This window comes from Canis lupus, chromosome 36, assembly GCF_011100685.1.
Source record: "Canis lupus familiaris isolate Mischka breed German Shepherd chromosome 36, alternate assembly UU_Cfam_GSD_1.0, whole genome shotgun sequence".
Classification (NCBI taxonomy): Eukaryota; Metazoa; Chordata; class Mammalia; order Carnivora; family Canidae; genus Canis; species Canis lupus.
In genome coordinates, this window is record NC_049257.1 from 17,384,501 (window position 1) to 17,410,415 (window position 25,915).

Below are 25,915 nucleotides of genomic sequence, written 5' to 3' on the forward strand. Positions count from 1 at the left end.
GAGCTACTGTGTGAATTACCACGTGTATTCCTCTTCTTTCTGGGATCATAGTCATATATTACCTGTTAGCCCAATGTCTGTAAGCAGTTGCTTCATGTCTTTTTTTTCAACTTTTACATTGTTTACTGTGGGAGGGTTAATCTGGCATCTGTTATTCCATTGTAACAGAAATAGAAGTTCTCTTTCAAATCTATTGAAACAATAGATTTTTTTTAACAAATAGAAAATTTCTTATATTTAAAAAAACAAACTGCCATTCTACATCATGTTCAATAAATGACTTATCTGCAGTATCAGATACAGAGATGATTTTGTTAATGAACTAAAGACACCTATAGGGCTTTAACTATTGTCTTAAAAAACCCTTGATTTTAGGTCAAAATGGTACTTACCTTGACATGATAAGTTCTTTTTTCTGTGTTTGAGTTCTTTGCTAAAAGCCCTAGAATCCTGTTATCTAGTCTTCCTTATGAGAACTGACCACTTAAACCTCCATAATCTCATCACTGATATATAGACCTGTCTTCACCTAATGGGTCTGCATACCAGTTTTTCTAATCCTGTTGTTTTATCAATTAAGGTGTATTTTAGGCCCATCTCCCCCTAATTTAAATATACTTATATCCATTACAAGTATTGTTGGGCAGGAAAGATTAGTTACCACAACAGTCTGAGTATCTCCATGCAAGAATAATAAACTCCCTTGTAGTTGTTGGTGCTATATTGTATATTCTAGTTTAGAACCATTTTGAATTTGGGCCTGGTTTAATGGACTTCTCTGAGTGTATCTCTTTAGAAAATGGTATCTGTTCTCTTTGTTTCTGGGACATAGTTTTAGAACTGCAATATTTCCATTTTCCATATGGTTTTACCTTCAGAAAAGGCTGAGTAGTATCACATTTTTTAATATTTAGGTTTCCTTAGTGAGTCATGAAAATTAGCACGGGCTCACATGAGGAAAAAAATATAAATGGATCCTCTAAGAAACCTTGGTATATACATAAGCTGTTATTGAAATGATTGTGCATTCATTCAGAGAAGACTAGTGGTCTGAGGATTCATTATTACTCTGATTTGGTAAGTGTGATAGAGAACAGCAAAATATTTTATAGATAGATACTTTCTTATTCAAAAAGTAATCTAATTTTCTTTAAAACATGAACTTTTAATAATAATAATACTCACATGTACAAATACAAGCACAAAAGTATACTTACTCTTCAGCAATGTTCATTGAGCATATGTTAGACCCTGTTCAAGGTACTGGAGCTAAAGCAGTAATCCAACCAAAAAAAAAAAAAAAAAAAATCCCTGCTTTCCTGGAGCTTACTTTTTAGTGGAGGCAATTGACAAAATAAATAATTATTGTTATTATAAATATTATGTTAGGAAGTGTTCAGTGCTGTAGAAAAAATATGAATGTTGGGTAAAAGTGAGTCAGGTACAGCTGAGAGAGCTGAGTTAAGCAGGGTGGGCAGGGGAGGCTCACTGAGAATTTGTGCTCAGACTTTCTTTCGGTAAGTGTGGGGTGAGTCACACCGGATCTGGGGACAGAGCATCTCTGGCAGAAGGAATAATGATTGTAAAAGCTCTGAGGTGGCTCAAGGCCTTCAAAGTACAGCAGACACTTGTGTGTCTGGAGAAGAGGGCGTAGGAGGGGGAGTAATCGAAGAGGAGGTTCTCAAGGAAATAGGTATTGGGCTTGGGGGCTATTATAGTACCATACCCACTTCTCTCTCTCTCTCTGTCTCTGTCTCTGTCTCTGTCTCTCTCTCTTTTTCCACTTCTCTCTTAAAGCCAAAAAGTTCTAGCTCCTGATCCAGTAAGATGAGGTGTTTTCAAAACTCTCTTCTAAAAAATGTGCTTCCCTTTGCTGCTTCTCATGTGTATCCTGTGCCTCGAGCAGGTTGGGAGGGATAAAAGATCGAGAATCACTCTTCTTAGGTAAAGTAGTGTCCTCCCCACCCCTCCCCCCATCCTCCATATTCCTATTCTTTCTTTCTTTCTTTCTTTCTCCTTCAGGGATGTCCTTCTGAGTTGCCCAGAAATAGAGAGCTAAGAAAAAAAGATTATCAGAGGGCTCTGATTCAAGAGATTCCTCTTCTCTAATCCTCATGACCTAAGGCCCTGAGGGCTCTCCAATACTTAATTATAGTAGTGGCAGTGTTCTGAATAGAGCCGTCTCAAATTTGAGTATAGCACTAGGTACTGTGGAATGATTTTCGAGAGCCCCTGCTTATTATGGTGACAATTAGGAAGAAGAAAAAAAGCCATCAGTTTTATCTAGAAAGCATTTTAAGGAAGCATCAGTTATCTGAGTCATACCAGAAGCCATTTTAAAAATTTAAGTAGCCAAAAGAAATTATTTTTAACTTAATGCTGATAGAACAGATGTATTGCCTAGGGGAAATTATGAAAACTTTATGTGCTCTTTGGGGTCCCGTAAGCAATTTGGTTGGGGTCCTGGACCTCTAGCTGAGGGTGTGTTGTAAAGAGATTTATGGCCAGCATGAAGATCCTGTACTGAGTTTAGTTGCTCATCTGCCATCAGAGAAAGATTTTTTAAAGGGTCTGTTAAAATTGGACAAGATTGTACTTTGATTTTATATTTTCATTTTAATGGTAATAAGACAAATGACAACACACTGAGCCTGGTCAAAAGGTTTTTCTCTTTCTTTTCTCACTAACAACAGTGGGCATTATTTAGATATTAGCAGGGCTGTTTCTGCCCTCTGCCTGAAGGCAGGCTCTTTCAACTGTCTGAATAGTCCTGGGCCCCAGACCTGGCATCTCTCACTGTGGGATAGAAAACAGAGTGGTTGTCCGTGAAAGGGAAGTGGAGGTATTCTGACCCCTAGTATTGCTCTGCTAGGGCCAAAATTGTAGTCCAGAGTGACCTGCAGGCACAACTCTCTTATTTGGGACACCAAGGGGGCAGTTTTCACTTTCTTCTTTCATAAAGACATAAAAGCAAGCAGGCATGATTTCTAGACAGGGAGGCACGAAGCCCAGGAATTTGCAGACTTTACATGCTCTGCTCCCTGATGGCAGATGTACAGGCCATATTTTGGAAGTGTCACAGAGGTCTTGGTGTGCCTTGTGACAGTCAGTCTTAGCTGTGAGGATAAAAAGCTGCAGTTGCTCCTGAGTCTCAGGATCCATCAAGGGGAGTTTTTTGAGAGTCACCCTGAACATGGGCAGAATCAGGAGCCTAGAGAGAATTTTGGTAGCAATTGAGTCGAGGGATGTGTGTGTGTGTGTGTGTATGTATGTGTTTAAAGAAAAAAAATTCACTGGTACTTGTTAAAGATGGTAAGCAGACTTTGTGTAGGACCATTGTGATAGACATCAGACCACTGCAATAGGATTTTACAGTTAGGGTGGGGGATTGGGCTCAACTCTGAGTACAGCTTGGGCAAGTGGGAATTTATAGCCAAGGAGCAGGGTCAGGGGAGTCACTCTGTGGGTAGGAAATTACCAAGAATAAACATGAGGGGTAAGGAGGAATTTGGCTAAACTGACCTAACAGGCTTCTTGCTGAAGACAAGGCTGATCAGATATTACCTGGGCAATGTTGGAACATCAGGAACTAGATCAGATCAAAGTGATCAGATATGGAGGGTGGGAGGTTCTGGTTACATGGACTTAAGAGGGTTCTTGCTAGAACTGCATTTTACAAGGAGGTGCACAGATGGGCCTAAAAGAAGGTTCAGAAGTCTACATAAATTTGGTCAACTAATAATCTTTGTCAGCATGCATGTGTATGTTTATTTGTACATTTGTGTGTGTGTGTATCTGTGTGTGTCGGGGGGGGAGGGGGCTGATGGGTAAGAAACTCATACAGAGAAGAGTCATTCAGAAGATCTCCAGAAGGGGGGAGCTATAACGATACTCTATATTTTTAGAATTAAATGACCAAACAGTGGTGGGTCTGTAGTCATAAAACAGAAATTCAAGGAAGAACTGATTTTAGGAAGATCTTGCCTTCATGAAGCCTTTGTAGAACTTTCATCCTTCAATGATGTCTTCTTAAGCGATCATTTCTTAAGTGATTTTCCTCTTCTGAATTCCTATTCCCTTCTTTCCTTTTTATTTATTTTCATTTATTTATTTTTCCTTCTTTCCTTTTGAATTGTGTTTCTTGCCACGTTTCACCTTGGTAATTGATGTATGTGTACAAATCTTTCTAATTCAATTTTAACTTCCTTGGTGCAGGAGCTGTGCCTGGAGTGCCTTACTCTCATATACTTGGTAAATATTTGCAGGTTGAATGAATGCATTTCCAACAACTTCTTTCTGAATTTTGTTGATATTGTTGGTAAAAATTGTTATTAGTAAAGAGTAAACCTTTCAGTATTCTAAGTGGTTAATAATCATAGAATTAAAATGATAACATGATAAGTAGTAAACATCTTGAGTTTAAAAGACTTTTGATATATCTGTGTCATCATTGGCATTATAAATATACATGATTTTAGTATACTAATACTCATCTAACCTCAGTATCAAATGTTTTTGCTAGTAAAATAGGGTTCATAATACCTGCTTCATGTAACAGGGCTGTGATGATCAAAATTTTCAAAGCTCTTTGGAAAGTTAATTAGGTTACAAAAGGGCTGAGATTGTCAAGTACATAGTTAGTGTCTGAGATCTTACTGTTGTTATAATAGAAAAAGAGAAAAACATGCATGCACATCTATCTATAAAAGCTTCAGAAAGCACATGAGAATGATCGTACATGCTTTTAAGTACTTTATTCCTTGTTTTCATTAAATACTTTTTGTAAAAGGTCTTTTTTTTTATTTTTTTTTTAATTTTTATTTATTTATGATAGTCACACAGAGAGAAAGAAAGAGAGGCAGAGACACAGGCAGAGGGAGAAGCAGGCTCCATGCACCGGGAGCCCGATGTGGGATTCGATTCCGGGTCTCCAGGATCGCGCCCTGGGCCAAAGGCAGGCGCCAAACTGCTGCGCCACCCAGGGATCCCTGTAAAAGGTCTTTGTGGCTAATGATAATGATGAAGATGATGATACTAGTAATAATAATAGCTTTTGTAGCCTTACATAATTTATAAAATTACTGTATTATCTTGGATTTAACAGTTTATTAGGGGAGGGGACTAGCTCTTCTAACCCTAAGTTACTGCTAAAACAAAATGAGTCAAAACCAACCTCGAAATCATTTTAATGCAAATGTATTTAGTTAACATTATACCCAGTGTTCTGAAATACATTTACTGATTTTCACAAGACATTTGGAAATTAAAAAAAATATACAAGTGAAGTATTTGAGGAAATAAAGCATTCCATACATTCCCACAAGATGACAGTACCACTATAGTATGTTAGTGTTGTCCTTTTCTTGGCTGAGCCTTCTGTTTATGATTGTAGGAAGGCAGCTGGGCAGAGAGCAGTTCTGCCTCCTGCCTCTCCCATTCCCTCCCCTCTTCCCACACTTTGCACCCCCACAGTTCTGACTCTGAATTCTGGAATCCACTCTCCCAGGTGGTCCCCCAAAGCACCCGCAGGTGTTAGCACTGAGATTGTTAGATTGACAAGAGGGTGGCCTTCCGCATGGCAGGGGGTTTGCAAATATTGATTATCATATATCCAAACAACAGAAGTCATCCAAGGAGAGATTTTTTTGCTAATTTTATGGTTATTGTACATTTTTCCTCACAAATGTCTGCGTTATTATTTTGTGTTCTGATGATTCCAGAGACTAATTAGATAATCCTGAATTGACTGAATTAACATTCAAGAGCCTATAAAACTATCACATTACATCATGAATGCAGGTAACACTCGGAACCCAGAATCTTTGCTATCCCTTGCACCCCTAACGTTGGTAGTTTCCATGTGTACCTTCTCTTACAGTAAATAAAGTGCAGACTAGTATATGATGGATACCCTCATTGCAGTACTTACCATACTGTATTCTGATTTTGGTTACATGACTCCCTTCACCAATGGATTGTGGGCGTCTTGTGGAGAGGGTTATCATCTTGTTCACCCTTGTTCTTCCAGGGAAGGGTATCTACTGTACAATAGGAAAGCAATAAAGGAATGTGCATTCATGAAAAGTATGTGTTTGGTGGAGAGCCATTTAAAATTCCATAGATTTTGATAATTTATACTGCAAAGTAAAGTCTTATTTATTTGAGTGCCATTAATTTGAAAGCTAGATGTGATAAAAAGTTTTGTTAAAACCACTCCTCTCAAGATCATACATGCATCCTAGGAAAATGATATTTTTGATACTTCCAAATAGACCTTATTTACCATTACAATTGATACAGTACTAAAATAATGGCATTTTATCAGAAATATTTTTAGTGCTTTTTACTAACTTAGAAGGGTTAACAGCTGTCTCACCTTGCTATCTGATTTCGAAAATTTTCAGTGACAGACTGAAATTCATCCTGGAAGAGCCAAAGAACCACAGGAGAAAAATACCAAAACAAAGTAGGAGACCGGTGAATCAGTGGTTTATAAAATAGTATTTACCAAACGAATGAATAAATGAATAAATCAATGTCTCCAAGGAGACAAAATTTACATGCATAAAATGTGAAATATTAACATAATGAGATAAGAGGCCAAAAAGGAATGTTACCAATTGGATTTCAGGGAAGAGAGGCAACATTGTAAAGGAAGAGCTCCATGAAGGAAGTGAACCCTAAGCTGATTATAAGGAAATGAGTCAATGTGAGAAAATAACAGTATCTGTATTTTTTTTTTTTTTTTATTGCTTTGGAACACATTACCACAAACTTAGTGGCCCAGAACAGCAGACATTTATTATCTGGCCATTTCCATGGGGCAGGATTCAGGACATGCTTGTTTGAATCCTCTGTTCAGGATCCTAAAGGCTGAAATCAAGGTGCTAACTGGGTGATGTTCTTTTCAGGGGCTTGGGGACATCTTTCAAGGCACAAAGTTATTGGTAGAGTTAATTCCTCACAGCTGTAGGACTGAGATCCCGGTTTTCTTGCTGACTGCCAGACAGGGTCCTCACTTATTCCTTTCTATGCCACTCTCTTGCAATATGGCAGCTTCCTTCTTCAAGGCCAGCAAAAGAAGCTCCCACTTCTTCTACCCTCTTTGAAATGATTCACTTGTTTATGTCAAGCCCACTTGGGAAAAACCTCCCTTTTGATTAACTTGAAGTCAACTGATTAGAGACCTTAATTATATCTGCAAAATCTCTTTGCCTTTGCCATGTATCATAACATAATCGTGGGAGTGATAGCTTTACACTTTTGCCATGCTCTGTTGACCAAAAGCAAATTACAATCCTGCCCACACTCAGGGTAATTGTACAAGGATGTGGGTCATTGAGGGTCACCCTACAGTTCTGCCTACTACAGTGTCTTCTTTCGTAAATGATTCTGTTATTTGAACATGTTTTAAGAGTGAGGTGTTTTTTTGTTTGTTTGTTTATTTAAGGTTTTAGAAAATGGGCCCTGGGTGTCACATGCCAGGCTAAGAAAAATGGACTCTGAACTTGGAGCTTTTACTGACGTCTATGAGGGGGACCAGCTGTACACAATTATTAAGGGGATGGAAAAGATTCTAGAGTGAGTTATAATTAGAGAAGCCTACCTCATCATTTTGAAACATTGCAAGAGCTTCCTAACTGGTCTCTTACCTGCTGGTCTTTACTCCCTCACATCTGCCTTGACTTGCCAAGGTGATCTTTTCAAATGCACATCCAACCATACCACTACCCTTAAAATACTTGTGCTGGCTACTAGATGGAACCAAGCTCTTCAGCCTCCTAGGAAGGGGGCTTCATGTCTGGACACCGCCTTCATCGGTCCTTCCTTCACGCTCAACTGAGGCAGTGGCAGGAAGGGCTGAGAGGAAGGGATGGATTTGAAAGACAATGAGTTCGTAGAATTACCTGATTGTGATGAGTGTGAGGATGAGGCTGCTACATGCCTGCAAATAGGACTGCAGGCGCAGTAGCAAATGTAGGAGAGAAGAAGAGTGAGTTTGAGGTCGCCACAGAACATCCTCACACCCCTAGGACTTGTTGCAGGTGTGGCTCTCTACTGGTACTGTGGGATCTGTAAAAGAAGGGCCAGGCATGACCTCTACAGAGATGAGAATCCACGCGGCATTAGGAAATTATGGATTCACAAGAGGAGAGGGACAATAGGAGGCCTCTCACCAGTGGTAGATTATAGGAGGTGAGCTAGTAAAGATGTTAGTTAACAGCTAAATGCAGTTTTCTGCATTCCAGGAAGTACCTGGTAAAAGCCACAACAGATAAACCATTGCTTTTCATTGTTTCTGTGGCTTTAACGTTTAAACAGTGGGAGGACTAATTTGGGAATGCCTAAAGAAATATCAGGGGTCGCCTGGGTGGCTCAGCGATTGAGCATTTGCCTTTGGCTCAGGTCATGATCCTGAGGTCCAGGATCGAGTCCTATGTTAGGCTCCCTGCATGGAGCCTGCTTCTGCTCTGCCTGTGTCTCTGCCTCTCTCTCTCTCTCTGTGTCTCTCATGAATAAATAAATAAAATCTTTCAAAAAAAAGAAAAAAATATCAGCAGGAGGGTTTTTGTTTTTGTGTTTTGTTTTTTGTTTTGTTTTGTTTTGTTTTTTTTGCAAGAGAGGTTTTAAAGTTGTCCTGGTTATCTCAAATTAAGTTTGTCTTTTCAGATGTCTTTGGTCACTTGGCCTTACACGATCTGGTTGCAAATCTTGAAGTTCTTTCTTTTGTGCTCGTTTTGAACTATGTGGAAGCACATGAGTTTTTCTTCTGCTGCTTTCTATTTCTTCTGGAGGATGTGGGGCCAAAAATGTGTTTAAGCTGTTCTGGTCTGCCTTCCTGAAATGGGACACACTCTAGGGAGGATGCACAAAATGGGATGCTATTTTCCTTCTTAACGGAAGATGGATTCTAGCCTCCACTCATCTTTTTTCCTATATAACTAAGTAGAATCCACTGTATCAGTGCCCAATTTCTAGCTCACCTGGTTCTTGTGATTCCTTCCGTGGTCGTTTAAATACTGCCATTGCTTTGGGCCTGCAGGCTAGTGCCTGCGCTGCTGTGGCAGCAGCCCGTGGAGTTCACACGGCTGCTTGCTGTGGCTGGGTATGGCTCCCTGCTGGTGCCAACACTGCTCCCCATGAAGTGTGCCCCTGCTGGCATGACTCCTTACCAGGGGGCGCCTCTGCTGCTTGCTGGTACCCTCACTGCCTGTGAAATGCATTCTCACTGGGCACACAAAGACACTCGCTGAAAGTCCTTTGTACCCCTTGATTAACTGCTGAAGTTCAAGCCGCTGTTTCAAAGCCCCTTTACTTTGGGAACATACCTTCTGATAGGGAATTGATAAAGCCATAACAGAGGGCTAATAGGTAGAAAGAGGCACTGGTCCTGATGTGCTATTTCTTCCCTGGTAAAGCCTGCAAACTCATAAACTAGACACTGATGCATCAGGATTTTCCCTCCTCCTTTCGAGAAACAGGGTCCAAGCCCTTTCAGTTGAGGTTATTGGGAGGCTAGCCAAAGTTATGGGCATACTCTTTGAGTCTAGTTTTCTTGGGCCTGAAAGTGTGATGGGGGCAGGTGAAAAGCCTCTGTAGTAAGCTTTGATGAATTTGAGTCTTCCCTTTAGTGACAGGTCATCTGTTCATGTTCTCCAGAAATGGTCTTCTCTCATGGTGGGATCTCTCCTCCTCCTACAATGTCCCAAGTTCCTTGGGACTCTGACACATCCAGTCCTGACCTCTCTGGATCTCTTAGCCTAGGTGATGCTAAGTGATGCTGTGATAACAATCCTCCACCCTATCACACACACATACAAACACACACACACACACACCCCAAATCTCAGTGGCTTCATGCAGTGGAGTTTTGTCACTTGCACAGTCTCCATCCTATGGCATTAGCATCTGAAATACATGCCTTCTGTATTAGTTTCCTAGGACTCTCAAACAAGGTACCATAAGCTGGGTGTGTTTAAAAATCAGAAATGTATTCTCTCACCATTTTGGAGACTGGAAATCCAAAATCAATGTGTCAGCAAGGCTATGTTCTAAAGGCTCTAGAGGAAGACCCTTCCTTCCTTGCTTCCTTCTGAATTCTGGTAGTTGCCATCAGTCCTTGGGGTTCCTTGACTTATAGATGCATCCCTTTAATCTCTGCCTCTACCTTTACACAGCCATCTTCCCTGTGTCTCTGTGTCTCAATTTCCTTCTTTTTGTAAGAATACCAGTCCTTACTTAGTATTCACCCTAATCAGTGTGACCTCATATTAAATTGATTATATCTGTAAAGATCTTCTTTCCAGAGAAAAAAATGAGTGGGAAATATCAGAAAGGGAGACAGGACATGAGAGACTCCTAACTCTGGGAAACGAACTAGGGGTGGTGGAAGGGGAGGTAGGCAGGGGGTGGGGGTGACTGGGTGATGGGCACTGAGGGGGGCACTTGATGGAATGAGCACTGGGTGTTACTCTATATGTTGGCAAATTGAACACCAATAAAAAATAAATTTATATTAAAAAATAGGGAAAGCAAAAAAAAAAAAAAGATCTTCTTTGAGACACAATTCAACCCATAGCACTGCAAAGTTGTAGCTGAGGAAAAGAGAGACAGAAGACATCCCATAGCTCTTAACAGTCTCATCTTAGAAGTGATATATGCTGGTTTTGTTTACAGTCCACTAGCCACAGCATGGTTCCAACATAACTGCAAGGGAAGATGGTAAATTCAGGGAAGCACACGGGTATTTAGTGAGAATTACTGGTCTCAGTCACATCCTTGACTAGCTCATTTCTTCTGATTCCCAGAAGGTTCCTGAGCACACATGAGGCTGGATAGTCTCTGTGTCCTGTAAAATATCTATGAAGGAATATCATATGATCCTGCAAAGCATATTAAAGGAATAGACTTGGACACTGAGCAAAGGAAAGAAAAGAAACGGTTTATATTATCTGCAAAACTATCCCATATTTGTTTGGTTCTTTGGATCATCTTAATCCAGAGAATCCAAAACGGTGGGTAACAGGTTGGATCTAGACTGTAGATGTCATTTGTGTGAACAACACGATGTTTAAGGAATGTGAATAAAGATCTAGATATTTTTCCTTGAACAACTGGAAGATATGATAACATCTGGGCCCATGTTTGCACAGAAAATCAGTAATAGGAAAACACCCAAAGAAGGTCTGTTCCTTGTATAGTCCCATCTTTACAGTTCTCTCTACTTCCCACCATTCCCTATAGTATCGCCTACATTGAGGCTCAGTATCAGTTCTTATTTATCTTTGTGCTTTCGCCATTATTTTCATATCTCTTATCACATTCTAGTGCTTGTAAAGGATTAAGCAATACCCAAAAGCTTGAGCTGTGCATGAACTCACGACTTGGAGGCTGATTCCTGCTTTAGCCATCTGCAAAGGGAAAACTCCTCCTGTGTTTCCTTCATTCTCTCCATTCCTGTGGAAACCCAACACTTCTGACAGTGACCTGTGGGATTTCCGCAGCAAGCAATTCTGAGGCACTGGCTGGGTCTCCTACACTTCAACTCAATTCAATTCAATTTTGACACTATGTACCTAGAGATAGGATTGGACCCCACAAGTTATGGGCTCATTCCCACAAAACTCTCCATCATACACTCTTCAGGTGCCAGTCACAAATTCAGGATATCACCTGAGCTTTTGACCAGTATATATCGGGCTGTAAATCGGAAAGGTTCGTACCACTTCCTCCTCAGGTTTGATTAATTTGCTAGAGAAGCTCACAGAACCTAAGAAAACTGTTTACTTACTAGATTTTTTTTTTAAATAAAAAGACATAATTTACAAACAGCCAAACAGAAGAGATGCATATTGTAAGGTATGGGAAGGAGCACAGAGCTTCCATGCTCTTTCTGAGCATGCCATGCTTCCCCTATCTTCACATGTTCACCAACCTGGAAGTTCTCTGAGTCTCATAGTTGAGGGATTTTTATGGAGGCTTCATAATGTAGGCATGGTTGATTAGATCATGAGCCTTCAGTGATTTTTTTTAAAGATTTATTTATTTATGATAGACACAGATAGAGAGAGGCAGAGACACAGGCAAAGGGAGAAGCAGGCTCCATGCCGGGAGCCCGATGCGGGACTCAATTCCGGGTCTCCAGGATCACGCCCTGGGCCAAAGGCAGGTGCCAAACCGCTGAGCCACCCAGGGATCCCCAGCCTTCAGTGATTGACTCAATCTCCAGACTCCTCCCCAGAGGTTAGGAAGTGGGGCTGAAAGTTCCAACCATCTAATCACATTGATGGTTCCCTTGGCAACCAGCCTCCATCCTTAGGTTACCTAGGGGTTTTCCAAAAGTTACCTTAGTAACATAAATGCAGTTGTAAAGAGAAGGTCTTGTTATGAATAGCAAGACACCCATTTTACCTTTATGTCTCTGAAACACTTTAGGAACTAAGGACAAAAGATCAACTATTATAATAAAAGATGCTCCTATGGCCTTTATATAGGAAATCACGAGTTTTAAGAGTTGTGTGTCAGGAATAGTGGATAGGGACTAAATATGCATTCCTTACTATAAATCAGAGTATCACTCCATCTGCAATAGTTGTGACTTAAGGTAACTGGTTGACAAAAACCTGGAAATACCTGTGATGGGGATAGGTGTATAAATGTTTGCAGTGAAATACTTGCAATTGGGGTAGTTGCATAAATTTGAATATGATTAACAATGCATGTTGACTGAAGTAAATCCTTATTGATACAGCTTTTTTTATGCCTTTTCTCCCCTTTTTAGACCATTGGAACGATCCAGTGAAGATGTGGATATAATCTTTACGAGGCTGAAAGAAGTTAAAGCTTTTGAGAAATTTCACCCAAATCTCCTTCATCAGATTTGTTTATGTGGTTATTATGAGAGTCTGGAAAAAGGAATAACATGTAAGAAATGCAACTTCAGTGGTGTATTTTCATGTATGGTTTGTGATCATTTGTAGTTATCCAATGGGGATAGATAGTACATGGAGTATTTATTTGCCAAATATTTGAGCTTCAACCAAAGGCATTAGGTTATGGGCTAATAACCTGATTTTTACTCTCTTTACTTTGTTTACTTGGTTCCACGTAAGCATTTCCTTAACTTTGTTCACAGCATATAAATGTTCTTCCAGGGTAGCCTGCAAGATGGAGCTGGAAGGATTCAGCTAAATCCTTAGAAACATAGTTATTTTCTTTACCCCAAGAAATATGTGAGTCAGTAAGAATTTAAATAAAGATAAAAGGACTCTTAATGAATGTTAATAGTAATGTTTGAATCAACCTAGTGGTATCAATCTATTTCAGGTGTGAATAAGGGGCAGGGAAAGAAAACAAGAAGATGACAGCTGCATTAAAAAAAAAAGTATTTTCTCATTAAAAATTAATGCTTTTCCATCTGTTGGGACACTTTTATGATGCAGTAACAGGAAGTTCCATCCAGTGGGGTTAAATATCAATTATTCCTACAAGGAGGGAAAAATCAATTACACATATTCAAGAAGTCTTGAGATAGGATGGGTTCAGAGTTAGTTAGTTAAATGACTTGAAGACATTACTAAGGTCACATCTCTCTCCCATTTTGTTTTTGTTTTTGTATATGTTTTGCTTTGAATCCTCAGGTGTTGACTTTTATTCTCAGACTTGACCCAAGTGATTCAAAGACAGCTATAGCAATTAGAGGCATCACATGTGTTGGGAGGGGAAAAATCCTCCCTACCCCTTGTGGTTCTTTTGGCTGGGCTAATAAATTGACATAAAACACTTTAATGGGATCAAAAATTATATTAAATTTCATAGATATGGTGGCCTCGTAGATATGGGATCTAAGATGTGACCAAAGCAAGCTGTTTAGATGCTTTTTAGATAAAGAAACAGTAAGTTTGTGGAAAAACAACAACACAAAGAAACTTATACTTGGATACTAATTAGTGAAGAAACTAAGCAGAGTTTATTTATATAGCCTTCTTGGCCCTGAATTCTGTATGTTTGGTAATAATGTGTAACTCCTGATATACGAAGGGTTCCTTTCACATGGGAGACTTATTTCCTACTTTCCAGGGGACAGAGAGGAGAGTCAGAGTGTCCTTGCACTGACTGTTTCCCAAATAACTTTGATTCAAAATAATCAACATGCCTCTTTGGCATATTTTGCCCATCACATGACAATACAAAGATATCCTGCTGTAGGACTATTTCTTTTTGTGTCTGTTTTCAGAAGACCTCCAGTAGACTTCTGTTTCATTGGCCAGAATTACATCATATACCCACATTAAAACCAGTCACTGTCAAAGATAATGGGATGACTGAAATTGGTTTGGACCAATCATGATTGCTTTACTGGATCTCACATCAAGCAAGAAACTCGATGCTCTGAGCTCTTAGTCCTGTGGAGGAGGATGGAAACTTGTATAAAATCTGTGTAAACTTAGATAAGAGGAGAGAAGGGCATGATTCTGAGTGGGAGACCAACACTGTCAAACATTATTGTAGAAAATTTGGAAGACAAGCAAAAGTAAAAATCACAATCCCCAAACTCAGAAATTGCTATTAACATTTTGTATCCTTCAAGATGTCTTCCCACATGTCTACACACAAACTTGGTCATGCTTATATTTAAAAAATTATTGATACATATTGTTTTCAAAGTGGCATTTATTTTTTACTGATAATCAGAAACTTTATTATTATTATTATTATTATTATTATTATTATTTTTAATCAGAAACTTTATTATTTGGGGATGAGACTCTATTTTCTGTTTCCTAAGGCCATTTTCAAAATGAATCTTCCATGATTCATTTTGTAATGTAAAATTGATTGGCAAGTGGTAATGTCTTTTGGGGCCAAGCAGTTCATGATAACGCCAAACTAAATCACTTACAAAGGCTAGGAATAGCAGAGTTACTGGAAAGGCCGGCTATGAACTCATCAGTCTCTCATCTTAAGCTTATTACTGCACTTGTCTAGGATGCCATTGTTGTTCTTATCTTTCCACAGCATGTCTTGGGAGTTTAGAACAGCTTGTCATCATTATCATGGCTCCTAGGAGCTTACTCTTATGCAAGGAGCACTGGCCCTGCCAGAATTCAGCTGTCCCACTGAGTTGTCATGTGATTTAAATTGAGTCACTTGATCTCTGACTCTAATTGTGAAAAGAATTTTAAAATAACAGATCATTCAATCTAGTTATTCAGCCAGAATATTTAAAAGGATAGTTGGATTTGTATGAGATTTTTGAAACAGTGTTTCAGAATGATTTTCGAAATTACTGGTCTTAATGTGAGGATATGAGAACTAAAGTTCTATCTAAATATCTAAATGTTTTCTCTCTGAGTACAAAAGTAAAGCAAAATCAGGTTCAGAAATTTCTAATGAGAGTCATTTCCAAAGAGTAGATAATGCCTAATGCCTAAAAGCAGTGAATTTACAAAACATATAAGAAAACAAGCAGTGATAGTGGTAGTTAAAATTTTGAAGGCAGATTTTATTTTTCTTACTCATTTGCTGTTTAGCTTAAAGGAGACATATTCTAAAAATACATTGCTTTTAATATAAGTAGATTTAGGAAACTGGGGTTGTAGACTAGTATTTTGTTGAATCAACTAACCTTGTTAATATGTGCCCCATCTAGAGTAATAATTTTCCAAGAATCACAGTACCATGAAATGTATTTAAGATAAATTACATAAAACATCAATGAATTCTTCTTAAATTCAAAGGATCTTATAGCATTTAGGATTATCATCCCTTAATACTACTCTTTAAATATAAGAGTTTCCTTTATTTACTTATTTATTTTTAAAAATTTACTTATTTGAGAGAGGGAGTGAGCGCGCATGAGAGAACACAAACAGGGAGGAGCAGAGGGAGAAGTAGAAGCAGACTCCCTGCTGAACAGGAAGCCTGACATGGGACTTGATCCCAATACTCCAGGATCATGATCTGAGCCAAAGGCAGACACTCAACTGACTGAGCCACTCAGGTGCCCCAAGAGTTCCTTTTAGTAGAGTTCCACTTCAAAGAATAAATAGGATACAGCTCTGTGGACAGATGAGGAGAAGAGAAATATGTCATGCTTTTATGAGAACAGATAGAGGAAGGGTGATGAGCTTTGCTAGATCCAGGTCATGCTTATAATGATCAGTGGTCATACGGTAAAACCAACTTACATTTGGTACATTTACCTTACTGTTTCTTTTGCAGTATTTCGCCAGGGTGATATTGGAACAAACTGGTATGCTGTCCTGGCAGGGTCTTTGGATGTTAAAGTGTCTGAGACCAGCAGTCACCAGGTGAGATACTTTATTCTTTTTTTTCTTTAAGTAGGATTTATTATTATTATTTTTAAAGACACATGAGGCCTATATCTTTTATGCCATCAAAGTTACATTTTCAAACTCCTTCCCTCTTTTCCATAGGAAGGAGTTTGACAAGGGTTTGTTGAATTCTTCTGTTAAGTCACCCAACAAACATACATACTGCATATCTTCCATGGTTTGAGTATGGTGACAGGTGTTGGAACATGAGGTGCAGGAACCCAATGCTTGTCTTCTGGGAGCTTGGTATCTATTGGAAATGCAAATGATTCAATTGCAATATGATAAATTGCTGTCATATAAATTGAAATGTAAGCAAAGGGGACAATCAAGTTTTTCTAGGTTTTTCCTCAGATTCTTCTTCCGTCTGGTATCCTTACTTTCCTTTGTCCTGGAAGTGATATCCTTATCAGCCTTGGAGGCACTGCAGTGATGCAGGGGAAATGAGGTTGATGCAGTCTCCCTATAAATCTCTCACTGTTTCTCTGCCTTATCTTCTCAAATGTGGAAGAACCAATAAGATATTTTTTTTCCAAAGTGTGGAACTTGCTTGCTTGATCTTCATTAATGACCTCTGAGAAGCTTAGCATCCTAGTAGATAACACTGATTTTGTCTCCTTCCTCCTACCCCCACAGTGTTTATGAATATTTAAAATTGAACTCAGACAATCCTTTCACATCTGCAGTGACCTTTGCTCATCCTTTTTCCATGGGGCCCAAATGTACAGAACTTTCACTTCGGAGCCAAGAACCTTAAATCTCTAAATGCCACCTTCAAGCCTCAGTTGAAAATGGCCCAAGTTTTCTATCTGCGTATTCAGCATTCATATAAAAACTACGGGAAGGGAATTGGATAATTATAAAATAAAAATAATTATAAAAAATAAATTTATAAATCAGTTAAAGGGACAAATAGCCTGCAGCCAAATACCATGTTTAAGACAGTGCTTCTGAGCCATTTTCATATGTAACACACTTCAAATGTGAGAAACATTTATGATGCACTAAATTTGGGATTTAAATTTTGTAGGAACATGTGTGTATATTGGAGTTATGGGCAGTTAACCATCTAAAAATGGAAAAGTATCCCAAAGATAATGTTGGTAAATGGGCATTTGGAGTTTAGAATATGGTTGCCAGTGTTATTCCCATTGTTATGGATGGTTAGAGTCTCAGGCCAGTGCCCAAGTCCTGCTTAACCCTTAGATACTTTTTCTGTGCATCACTGCATAGAAAGTTCCATTGAAAACGGCCTGGAACTTGTGCCTTTCAACTTGTTGGGACTATCCCTCTTCCCCTCTCTCACAGAGCCAGTTTTCTCCAGAGTTCAGAAGGCCAATGTGAGAGGTGATTTTTATTCTTGTAAGATGCCTCAGTTACTCAATGGAACTGAGAACAGCTAGTGTTCTTGGATATCTGTCATGTGCAGGGCAGTGTTCTAAGCACCTAATAGGTATTTATTTACTCCTTTATCCCTCACAACAACCCTACAGAGTAGGTCATATTACTGTTCTTGTTTTACAGAGGAGGAAGTGAGGCCCTGACTCGTTAAATAATTTGCCCCAAGTAACATATCTAGAAATTAGGGGAAACAGGACTCAAACCCAAGAAGTCAGTCACCTGAACATAGGCTCTGAGGCCCGGCTCTGTGCTTTTGACTGAAAAGAAATGTGATGACTCCTGCAACTTCCCTCTCTCTGCTATTTGTCATCTTTTCCCATTTCCCCATGTCTCTTATCTCTGCACACCTTCCACCGCAGACTGCTTGCTGTCCCGGTGGGAACCCTCAGGCTCCTTGCTCAGAACTATTCCTGATGCTTACCGTGACCAGGTCACCTGTGTGGAGGTGTAGAGGAGACAGGGCCTAGTAGAGGATGATTCTCCTCAATCCTCTGGGTGGTCCTGGATGGGTGATGATAGAGAGAAGAGAGGAACTGAAAAGAGAAGGTGAGGAAAGAGAGAAAAGGGGAGGAAATGAGAATTAAGGAGGAGAAAGGTGAGAAGGGAAAGAGAGCACGGGGAGGAAGAAAAGAAGAAAGGCAGAGCAGATGTACCTAAGGGATGAGAAATAACATCAACATAGATGCGCCGACACATCAAATGTTCAAAGCTGACATGAGATTTTGATGGTATTAAAATAGGATTTGTCCAGGTGCTCCTGGAATATTGCCCTGGACTAATTCTCTCTCACCATGGGGTCCTAGCAAAGAACAGCTGAGTAATACTCTGTTGTTAGCTGTGGGATTTTTAAAATCTTAACAAGCTTTTAATGTCAGCTGTGGTTTTGACCTCAGACCTATGCTGAGAACTTTCCTAAGCTGGGCTTGGTCTTGGTCTTCTCTTAAGTTATTGGGAATTCTAGCTTTATACCAAAGCTGGCTTACTGCCTTCTCTGTGTACTTCCCCCTGTATTGTCTAGCCAGGGTTTTCTGGATATATCATTTATATCATTGAGATGCATGCAAGAGAAAGCTCATTGACTTCTATATCCTCCAGCCTTCCAGAGAGAAGTCAGAGCTGGTCACTTGAAGGATATGGTTGCAGCAACATGGGAGGAGGAAGCTAAAAAGAATGACCAAGATGGCTGGATCTCCTCCCATGGCAAGTTGCTTGACAGGGAGAAATAAAAAAGCCATTTCTACCTGTGCTGGCCTTGTAATGGGCTCTGGATCTCTGCCCACTGGGGATGTGGCCAAATCAGGGTGATGAGTTAGCCAATCAGAATACTATTGTCTATGAGTCAGAATTCTCCAGAGAAATAGAACAAATAGAAGATGGGCAGATAGCTAGCTAGCTAGCTAGATAGGTATTTATTTTAAGGAATTGGCTCATGTGACTGTGGAGGTTGGTAAGTTTGAAATCTGTATGGCAAGCCAGATGGCTGGAGATCAGGGAAAAGTTGATGCTGCAGTCTTGAATCTAAAAGCTGGAAATGCCGGCAGATTTCCCATATTGCAGTCTGGAAGCAGAATTCTGTCTTCTTTGGGAAACCTCAAGGGAAACATGCTTACTTTTAAGTAAATCCTTCAAGTGATTGAATGAAACTGACCCACATTATGGAGGACAATCTGCTTCAGTTGAAGTCTACCAATTGTGCATGTTAAACACATCTGAAGATATTGTTTACAGCAAAATGTAGACTAATGTTTGACTAAGCAACTAGTTACCATAGTTAAGCCAAGCTGACACATAAAATTAACCATCAGGTACCCCAGTGGGTAGTGAAATGGGCTTGGGTAATGGGCCATGGGAGGAAAGCAAGGAAATACCTACAATTGCTAACTAAGAATTCAGAGACCAGCAACAACTTTGCTAAGTGCCTTCCATGTATCTTACATGTTAGGGGTTCTGTGTGTATCATTTCTAGGCATTCATGTCCTATTTTACAACTGGGCTTGAAAACAAGGCTCAGAGACATGAGGTGTCACTTTGCCCGGGCCACACAAATGTGCATGGCCAAATGAAGATCTGAATTCAGGTCTGACATACTCCAAATTTCATGTTCTTCCTGTTGTTCACACAGAAAGAAAAGGGAAGTAGGGCAGTAGTAGAAGAAACAGAAGAAAAGTTAAAAGAGACTAAAAGCAAATTAAGGAAAGAGAAAAGAAGTAACCGCACAGAAGTGTGAAATCTTTCAAAGTGAGTAGGGCTGTTTGTTGCTAGCCTGCCCCTCCATTTTCATTCAAGTCTCTCCCTGACCTGTGTGCCTTTCTTCTCATCTGAGAGTCAGAAGTCAAAGATGGTAGTGATAAATTCCCAAACCTGTCTCTGAGTTTCAGAAATACCCTCTGATATTCTCAGTAGGGTATTAGCTGAGCCAGAATGGTGGACATAGACCATGGTAATGGAGCACCCACTACAGGTAGTTGTGTGAAAAGCACTTCTCAAGCATTATTTTGTTGGCTACTCAACTACAATTGGCCCTTCCTGGTTTGGTGCTATTATTAGTGTCATCTTACAGGTAGACGCTAAATAAAGGTCACACAGCCATTAGGTATCTGAGCCAGTTCTCCATGATTCTGGGGCTCAAGTTCTTGACCATTATGGTTGTACAGGTGCTAACCAGAAGTAATAATGAATGTGGGGAGAAGCTTTCCCCCTGTAGCTCCTGCAACCACTGGCCTGATTCCAGCTCAGAGCTCCACATCTCTCACCTCCAGGCCCATCTTACAGGTGTTTGCTCCACATGAGACATGCTGTTGGGGAAGGTCCACTTCTCACACTCTGTTGGGCTGCTGCTGGGATGCGGAGGCCTCCTTCCACCTTTTAGATCATGAGTTAAATGAGCATGGCCCATCCGTTCAAAAGGTTTCTGCGTTAGAGGGTGGGATAGATACATACGGATGATAAGGCGGGGTGGGGGGGAGATTAAGGCACTGTGTACAAAGTGGAGGTGACAGGATTAGCATTTGTGTTGATGGAATGTATGAGGGCTGAAGGAAAGTGAGGATCCTGATTTGAATGAAGAGGTAGATGGTGATGCCACTAATTGAAGTAAGGAGCACACAAGAAAAAAAAAACGCTTCATAGATTCTGATATAGTATTTTTATGTCATACACTTATTAGGCATTCTTGATTTGATGGAATTTTTTTCTGAGCAAAATCACTCTATTTCTTTTATATGGAGATAGGAAGATATAACTTCACATAAATTTGAAGAATACAAAAGGCATAAATATTTTGGCTCGTAAATTCATATTCTCTTTCTGCCTGTTTTAATATAATACTACTTTTTCTCTGTTTTCATCATTCCCCTATACCTTTTTGCTTACTAGGTTAAGAAAACAGAGCTTGCCTTCTTTATGATAGCTTGGTCAGATTATTCTTGAATTCTTTGAATTCTAGGTTGAGGGTCACACTTACATCTCATTGGTGGCATGCTACGAGCATAGTAGTAATAACTCTCATCATTTAGAAAGCATTTCACTTACATTGTTTTGTTTGAGCCACCCTAGTAGACAGACCCAACTGTGTTGTATCTTGCTCAAGTCCCAGGTGAATGAGTGGTCTGCTGAAGACGACACAGTGGGAACCCGTAGAGCTGGAAATCAGCAAGACTTCCTTACCCAGTCTAGTGCCCTGCTCTTGACATCCTTCCCTTTAGCCAGCATGTTTGGCCATTTGCCTGGGTGTCTGTAAAGGGTCTTTAAACGGCCCCTGCTCCCCAGTGCCTCTAGTGTCTGTGGGTGGTAGTGGTGTCTAGATCCTTCTTTGCTCCCTTGGATCATGCCTACCTAACTAACTAAGATTCGGACCAAGAAAGCTGTGGATTCCACATTTGGGAAAAATATTAAAATATAAACACTCCACTGAGTGGTAACATAAACTTCAGACCCTTTCCTGAGAGGAGAGGATAGAGATAGAAAGCCGTTGAACTGCGGGGAGCAAGGGTGGCTCACCTCCAAGTTTTGCCTGGAGCAGGCCCACCCAGTCACTTTAGAAACCACAAGTCTGCCAGCTGGGGAGGCATGATTCTGTCTCACCCTGCAGGTCTGTGCCTGACTCAGGACATATCCGACAGTGGTATAAAATCCTACTGAGTGCTGATTAGAAGCGACTTCTCTCCTCACACAGGCCTTTCCATCAGAGCCCCAAGGCAACACTGTCCTGCTTCCCTATTTTCCCTTCGGGTGAGTCCCCCCAGTCGGAGGAGGCTTCAAGCGTGGACTGGAGGGGAGAGACAAAAGTCTCTGCATGAAGACAGAGATAACGGGCCCTACCTCTCAGAGGCCTTCCCTGAGTAGCTGGTGCTACATTGCTTTCATTTCCTTTGCTTTGAAAGGAAACTTCAAAAACTATGTTGAAACTATGTTTGTACTGAAAATTCTGGGAAATATATAGACTATTCTGTTCCTGTTATTTTGATGAACTTTTAGAGACTGCTATCCTTGGAAAGATCTTCCTATAAATTATATTGCTTACTACTCTACAAACAAAACCTACTCCCCAAACACTTGTACCGTATGCCCCTATGTAATTGTCAGAGGCACCTCTTCCACTTTCCAGGTGTTTTTCCTGCCTTGGCCATTCTTTGTCTGACCCCTTGAAACTCAGAATTCTTGGCAAAGGGACCTACCCCAGAACCCACCACTAACCTACAGTATCCCAACTGGTCACATGCTCATGTAGATTTCCACTTGGCAGCACAAATCGTATCAAGGATTAATCCTCCCAGTTCCCACTGATACCTGTCCCCACACACAGTCTTACCTAAGTCTAACCGGGACACAAACGCCTTCAGACACCCACAGCTGAACTCTTGTGCTCAAGAGTGTGCCTATCTTGGGTACCTATTTAACTTAATGGCCTAAAAGAGAGTTTATGTTCCCACTAGAATGAATAATGCTATGGGTGTGCTCTTTTCTCGTTGGTATTTGAATGGATTTAGAGTGAGAAGTGAACATTGGAACAAGTTTTACACAAGTAGTAAACTTAAAAACAATGAATAGGCAATCATCTGTGTGTATGTGTGTTTCAGAAAGAAAAGGAGAGACAAGGTCCTGTTTTTCTCTGCAGATTTTATAAATGAATGGCTTTTTTTTTTTTTGGCATGGTGGCAAATATTTAAATCCTAGAAATATATAAGGTTTAATAATTAATCTTTGTACCCAAAAAGTGTATTTTTCTAGTCATGTGAAAGAATTTCTCATGGCTACTTAGTGACTCAAAGTTCATGCTACAAAACAGAGAATAAGATGGTGTATCAGTTCATTAAAACTTCTACATCTCTGACACAGATGCTTATTTAAAGTGTGTTTACCTAATGCAACAGTGATTAAAAAATTAAACCTCTTTTGAAATCCTCTCTGCTATTTCTTAGCTGTGTGACCTCAGGCAAGTTAGATTACCTATAAGCGGGAAATAATTATTCCTACCTTAAATAAATTAATGTCTATAAGCCACTTAATGCAAAGCTTGCAATATAGCAGGGGTTCTGGTACTTTATCTTACTAATTCCAGAAGGAAACATTTGTTGCCCCAAGAGTGGAGTGCTGCTGGTTGTGATGCCTGCAGTGTTCCCATTTTATCACAAGAGGGCAATGCTAGCATAGAGAAAGCAGGAAATGTTCGCAGTATTGGAATGGCAAGACTTCAACAATCAATATTGTTCAACCATTCCGTGGGATCAGAGAATCCTGGCTGCTGTTGGCACTTGCATGTTATCCACCCTCTAATCTGCCTCTGTGATATTCTCTGGCAATTTTTGGTCCAGTTTTGGAAAACAGTCTCTTACTGGTACTTCCCCCCCAAATAAAATGTGCTTTTATTTACCCTCTCTTTGTCTCTACAAAAATGTTTTTAAGTGTTGTTGCATTTTTGGTTATGAAATTTGAAGGACAAGTATGTCTATCATGTGGCTCTCTCTATCTCTCTCTGTCATTCTGTCTTAGCCTGTCTGGGTGCTCTCATTTACTCTGATTTCACCCCATTGTTTTCAGACAGAGAACATAACTGCCATTAGGGAACATTTTCTGAACACATTTAATGAGCCCGTGAAACGTGAAAGCTGCCAACTCTGTCGTCGTTGTTTGTAATCTCTTACAACTTGTCTGCTCAGGTCATGCTATTGGTTAGGAACCGATCAGAAGTTTATTTAGCATCCTACATGAGGCATCCATGTACTGTAGTTAGTTTTGTTGCCATGTAATTCTTTGGGTGGATGCAAGATTGAGCCACAGTGCAGGACAAACTGGCTCTCTCTGCTCAAATGAAGCTGGCCTCTGATTCAGTTATCAGAAGGCTAATAATGCTAGTCCATTCTCATCAAAACTTCCTGCAGCCAGCTTGTCTGATCTTGTTAAGCTGTGTCTAATACTCTGATTCCAGGCAAGTGCTATGAAAGGAACAAACCTGTCTTTGCTGTCTGTTAGCAAAAAAACATTTGACTTAGGAGTATTTTGCCTTCGCGCTTGGCAATAAATTCTTTAGACAGCACATACAATTGAGAAATTTAGAGATTAAGTAACATTAAATTTTAATTTTTTAAAACGACTTGGAGCACTCAATAAATTCCAGTACTAAATTCAAACTCATGAAATAAACCCAAGCACTACCAAACCTAATGGCAAGTATTTCCTATAATCCTAAAATAAAAATTGTCAAAATATTTACTTTGTAAGAATTTATGTTTCAGGATCTACACACTTAAAAGACCAATTTGTTCCTTGATGTTAAACCCAGCATGTGGCCAAAACAATAAATATGCTATGAGACAGCTAACTTTTCTTGAGCTGTTAATATAGAAATGATTTAAATATGCTTACTAAAAAAATCTGATATCCCTAGAAGTTACAGGAGTGTTAAAAAATCTTGATGTATTTATCACAGAGAATTCGTATGCCTATTTTGTTGATTGTTAGTTATTTCAAATTTTGCCAGATTGTAACTTGGATAAGTTGAATTTCAGCAGATGTGTATAGACATTTGTAAGGCACTTATTTATTAACTCAGATATCAGTGATACATAGCCATTGGCTTTCTTAACACCATTCCTATTTTCATAGAGTAGCAATGTTTATAATGCAACAGACAAATAAAATGCTTCATATGAGAATGCCTGCTTTAAGAACACCTAGTATATCATAATTCAGATGTACAAAGCAGACAAATTAAGGGGTGATTAGTAGCAGCACAAAAGGATTCTTTGATTTACAGCAGGATTCAGTCAGAAGAGTTCCTTTGAATACAAGCTCCCCTAGAGAGCTGAAGTGTTTTGCAGATCATTCAAACCACTTGACATCCAGACTGGGAGACAGAGAAACTTGGAATTTAAGTGTTGAAGAACCACTGTTAATTGAAGATTAACACAAAATGAATCTAGAGATTCTCTGTTCTTTAGATAATAGAAAAATATAATTTGCTTTTTAAAAATGTAGTTAACCTATACATGTATATAAATATGACTAAGTCAGAAATAATCTTTTCCATTATTTATGGGGCATCTACTGTGTGCCAGCAACCTGTCTATATATTATTTTATTTATATTGAGTCCTACTGATAATCTTGTAAGAAAAATTGTGCCCATTTCATAAATGAGGATATTGAAATTTCTGGGATCATTCTATCCAAAGCCATAAGATCAGTAATTAGCAGAGAAGAATTTTGAATCTAGGTCTACAGGCTATGCTTTTCTCACTCACTGCCTCCAGGGGATTTCCCCCACCAAGGCTGGAGTGTTCTGACTCAGGTTGCCTCTGGGTGTATATCCTTTGCTGAATATCCCCTGCCTTCCATCAGGGTGGCTTTGTTGGCATGTTTGTAAACTTACTTGACACCTACTTGTATGAATGGAGATAATGAGACGCTGCCTATCCCACTGAAACACATCCTTTACCCAGATAATGTTCGTGATTTCAATTGGTGCTTAGCTGGGTAGAGGAGGAGAGCTGGGAACTGGAGACCACTCATGGTGGAGGGAGGCAGAGCTGTCTAGAGGGCATGAACATGGGAGGAAGCTAAACGTTGTTGCTGCGTGGGCCCCAGATTGGTAGGGTGAAGGGTTGAGTAGGTCTAACTAGTGGTAACGTGACGGGCAGAGAGTCAGGAAGCAGGCCCAGCAATGGACATGGGCAACTG

At 39.8% G+C, this 25,915-nt stretch overlaps 1 protein-coding gene across 3 annotated transcripts in view; it reads left to right on the plus strand.

Annotated features, from left to right (window-relative positions):
- The window catches only part of RAPGEF4 (Rap guanine nucleotide exchange factor 4), a 282,834-nt gene that overhangs the window by 34,553 nt on the left and 222,366 nt on the right, over nucleotides 1-25,915 (plus strand). For all 3 annotated transcript variants that reach the window (XM_038584850.1, XM_038584851.1, XM_038584852.1), the window contains exons 2-3: nucleotides 12,782-12,924; nucleotides 16,225-16,313. In XM_038584850.1, coding sequence (XP_038440778.1) covers nucleotides 12,782-12,924; nucleotides 16,225-16,313 — 232 coding nt within the window. The remainder of the gene's footprint in view (nucleotides 1-12,781; nucleotides 12,925-16,224; nucleotides 16,314-25,915) is intronic.